The sequence below is a fragment of the Penaeus monodon genome, chromosome 24 (assembly GCF_015228065.2).
Source record: "Penaeus monodon isolate SGIC_2016 chromosome 24, NSTDA_Pmon_1, whole genome shotgun sequence".
Classification (NCBI taxonomy): domain Eukaryota; kingdom Metazoa; phylum Arthropoda; class Malacostraca; order Decapoda; family Penaeidae; genus Penaeus; species Penaeus monodon.
Genome location: NC_051409.1, coordinates 10,576,432 through 10,580,573, shown reverse-complemented (window position 1 = coordinate 10,580,573; position 4,142 = coordinate 10,576,432). Strand labels below are relative to the sequence as shown.

Genomic DNA, 4,142 nt, shown 5'->3' with positions numbered 1-4,142 from the left:
TGTTTAGCCAGATATGTTTTTTTTTCTGGTCAATTTATCTTCCCACACATTGCGTAAACGAGACAAGGATGCCAGCTTCATTCTAGGTCATAAACTCAGGGTAAGATCTAACGCTGTTTACGATATGCAGCAACCTTTTAATAACACTAAACAAACACACAACCGAACAATTTGTAAAGTCTTGAGGGACTCTAATATTAAACATTATGGCACCTTTTGGCTGAATACAATAAAATCCTCATGAAGGAGCAAAAAGTACAATAAAGTTACGTTATGAAACACAAACAAAAATCAAAATAACACTTTGATCAAAACCCTAGAGGGATTAATAAATACCGTGGAATTAGTGCTGAACGTAATTCAGGCATGTTCTACTTATGGATAAACACATTTCATAGGAAAAGTCATTGTACACAAAGCCTGAAAGCCTGCTTCAACGTCTAGCTTCCATACTAAGTTAGGACAGGTAATTTGAGACATTCCGTCGTATCAACACTAGGGCAAGAGAAGCTACAAATCATACTTTCTCAAATTATTCAGAACCTTTCATTTACGATCTGTATGGACATGTTGAATTAAGTAGAACTAATGGAAAACAAATGTAAAACTCCACAATATATCAAGACGAATATCCTTGCATAATGTTACTTAAGGGCAGTGAAGTATCATAGTACCATATCATTCATTAATAAACAATCCTAAAGGACAAGACAGTATACATATATCCGTGAATCGATGCTAATGTTGGAGTATTAACACAATATTTTCAGCCTATATACAATAACATTAAATATATACAAACTAAACCAACAATTTGTACACTCTTTCTACATTAATAACAATCGAATATTTTTCTCTTTCACTAACAGAACATTATAAAAATCCATAAATACTAACAATTATACATTGTATTTACACTAAATATTACTTTATTTTCAGATGACAATTTTTAACGCCATCAGAATAAAGCATTCCGAACATCAGTTAATAGCATCCCTTAAAGTTTTCAGTTCAGACGCACGACACCCATGCATTCCAGGGTTCTTAGGGTGGAGGGACCTTGTGAGGGACAGCAGAGGATCAGTGATCTGCTAACATGTATTCAGCGTGTGCGTGCGTGTGGGAGCTGATTCCTCTAATATCACCGAGCCTGCTTAGAGAAATATTTGGTTCCATTTGCTGTTCCGATGCTCGATGTTTCGCAATGATTACGTGAGAATTTACCTTCATGGGAAGGTAGTGATGGTTATTACTACCAGTCTCGTCTTTCGATGACTGACTGTTGCTATTTTGGTAAATATTTTTCCGTGCGATGGCTGCCTGTCGGAATCCATTTTGCTTGTGAATTACCATGTTGCCAGCTGATCCAAGTATTTCCTTTTTAATATTGGTACAGCCATGTTTATTCATGGCATCCTTACGAACTCCTTCGGTGTTGATCTTGTGCTGTGACACCGACATATCCAGATACCTCCCATCGGGATCCTGGCTGGTCCCTGGGCACCTTTGGATTCGAAGCATTTCCAAAGACGGATCTTGCTTAGCGGCGTGCTGGCCGGCTAACAGGCCATTCCGTTTGCGACCGGACATCCTCTCTTCAGTCGACAATGAAGCTCGCAAGCGGCTGTCCTGCCGGTCTGTGTCCTCCCCCCTGAGCAGGTCTACTCCCCGGATAAGCAAGGCGTTTCTTGGCATCGGCAGACCATGTCCTTCACGGCTGTTGCGACGCATGTAAAGAGGCACTCTGCTGTGTGTCCCCATCCGAGGGTGACCTGGTCCGGGAGGGAGAATGGAGTCACTGGCATACAGGATTTTCTTCGTGCTGAACACATTTTTCTCGAAGGAATCCACGGCTATGTCATCCTTGAAATACTTGAAGTTGCCTTCCCTCTCACTTGGCGTCGTGGTGGTTGTGAGATGATACGACATATGGCTATTGCATCCATTTTCACCTGTCGACAAAGTTGAAGTTAAGGCAAAATAACAAAAATGCTATTAATAAAATAATATCAGTTTAAACTGATCAGTAATAGTAACACAGTATTACAACGTACTTTGAGAAGACTTCCGGCAAGGGCCCACAGAAGGACAGCACATGCGCTTACACTTGCACATAGCAGTCATGTCATTATCTTTGCAAGTGTACATGATTATCATGAGGAAGCTCTGCAACAAGTAAGTGTAATATTAACAAACAAGCAATGATTGGTACACTTGAAATGTTACATCTTGTATTAATACTGTTCTGTTTTCTATTTTTTATGAATTCTCTTTATATTAGGATAATTTGAAGTACTCAGTACCCGAAGCATATAGAGGCTTAATAGAGTAGATTTAGGTGCACGAACAAGGACCATATGTACATCACATATAAGAGTAGGCACCATTATGTTAAAAAATACAAGCAACCACAACACCTAACAATTATCTTTTTGACACAGCAATAGTTCTTCACTTACCTGCATAACCGTAGCAAAGCAGAAGAAATATCGGCCAACTGGGTGACTGTACACAGCGCTTGTCACCACCAGCACCCACTCCCCCACCAGAAGCAGCACCTGATGCCATAACCTGTCACGTCTGCCAAAGATATGGATCGGTTTAACCTTGCAGTATGACCCAAATTTCCCTTCTAGTAAGAATGTATCTCAACTTCTGTTTAAAATTTACGAGTGGCTGGGAAGAATGAGTATGTGGATTAAATAAACAAGAAAAAAGACTGCACCGTCCGAGTGTCCGTGAAAGAGCCAGACAAAAAAAGGGAGACATAGCATACATACATGAGGACGTAAGTGCGAAGCCTCTTCCCTCAGCACCGTGAGCTGGTACACATTGTGAACTCCCACGATCACCCACAGGAACGTGAGTGCCACGAGAATGCCCATGAGCAGTGCCGTGAGGGGCCATGCAGGACCCAAGGTGAGCCAGGGAGTACCAAGCTGGTACCGGGTCACACTGTGTACCACCCAGATCAGCAGCCCAACCACCATCGTTAAGACTGGTGCATGAGAATTTCAGTAAGGAAATGTAGCTTTAAATGTAACAGAATAAAACAATATGACTTGTGAATTTGGGTTTATGAATCATGATATATATTACAAAAAAGGACATTATATGACCATAGTATCATTCAAAGGTAAGTAAAAAAAATGGTCCTGCACCAGGTGCTACCAAAATTACTATCATTTACTATAGCAATAAGATCCCCATTCAACAAATAACGAACAGCATGTGCCCTACACAGTGGCGTCAATAATGCAAATCAGAACTCTGCTGTAAGTTACAAAGCATTGCTCATGGTTTCATCATCAATTCCTGCAGGACTTTGATATTCATATAAATGGTTTCATCATTGTTACTTTTCTTCATTTTATAATCCTATTTATAAAAGGTTTAGCGAATATATAGTAAATTTACGGATTGAATAAAGGTTTGGTCAGTGCGACATAAAACATTATAAATATTAGTATTACCTAAAAATGATCTCTGATATTCAGGGAAAACATCTTGTTAGCCATAAAAAATCGTATAACGAGATCGTTAATGTTAAAAAACACAGTAACGCAATAAGAAATATCTAAAATATAACCGCCAATTTCGTTGAATCAAACACCAGAGACTTTAAAGGCACAAGGCGCAACACTTACAGAAGATCATAGTGTTACTGATGCAGGCGTGCGGAAGACCCGGGTCGTGGGGCGTGAGGGAGAGGCGCTGGTGGAGGAGCATCTGCTGGCTGACGCCCGCCGCCAGGCACAGCACGAAGCAGACGGCGCCGGCCACCAGCACCACCAGGTACTCGCTCTGAAACAAAATTCTCTCTTTTTATCTTCTCGCTTTCAAAGAAAACTCTTGGCCTCTTCTCTTTGGTAGTTGTTGGAGAGAAGAGTTAATGTACATTAGTTGGTGTGCATTTTTTTTTTTTTTTATTCTATCGAGACATCTGACACGTTCCTTAGTACCAGTCCGCGACCCTGCTAGCTAACTTACATTAAGGATGAATTCCTCGCCAAACTCTTTTATTTTCCTCCAGTCAGTCAGTCAGTGCGTGCAAATGCATGCAAGAGTGCGTGTGTGATGGTAGTAGTGGTGGTTGAAATAAGCTCCCCACCAAAAATATATAGACCCCCTCTTCGCCCACC

At 40.8% G+C, this 4,142-nt stretch overlaps 1 protein-coding gene across 1 annotated transcript in view; it reads right to left on the bottom strand.

Annotated features, from left to right (window-relative positions):
- Positions 1-1,922: 1,922 nt before the first annotated feature.
- LOC119588850 overlaps positions 1,923-4,142 on the bottom strand; it is a gene marked incomplete in the record, with an annotated part of 17,740 nt that continues 15,520 nt past the window's right edge. Inside the window, 5 exon segments of the mRNA XM_037937491.1 lie at positions 1,923-1,952; positions 2,055-2,166; positions 2,460-2,580; positions 2,781-2,998; positions 3,648-3,804. Coding sequence (XP_037793419.1) covers positions 2,575-2,580; positions 2,781-2,998; positions 3,648-3,804 — 381 coding nt within the window.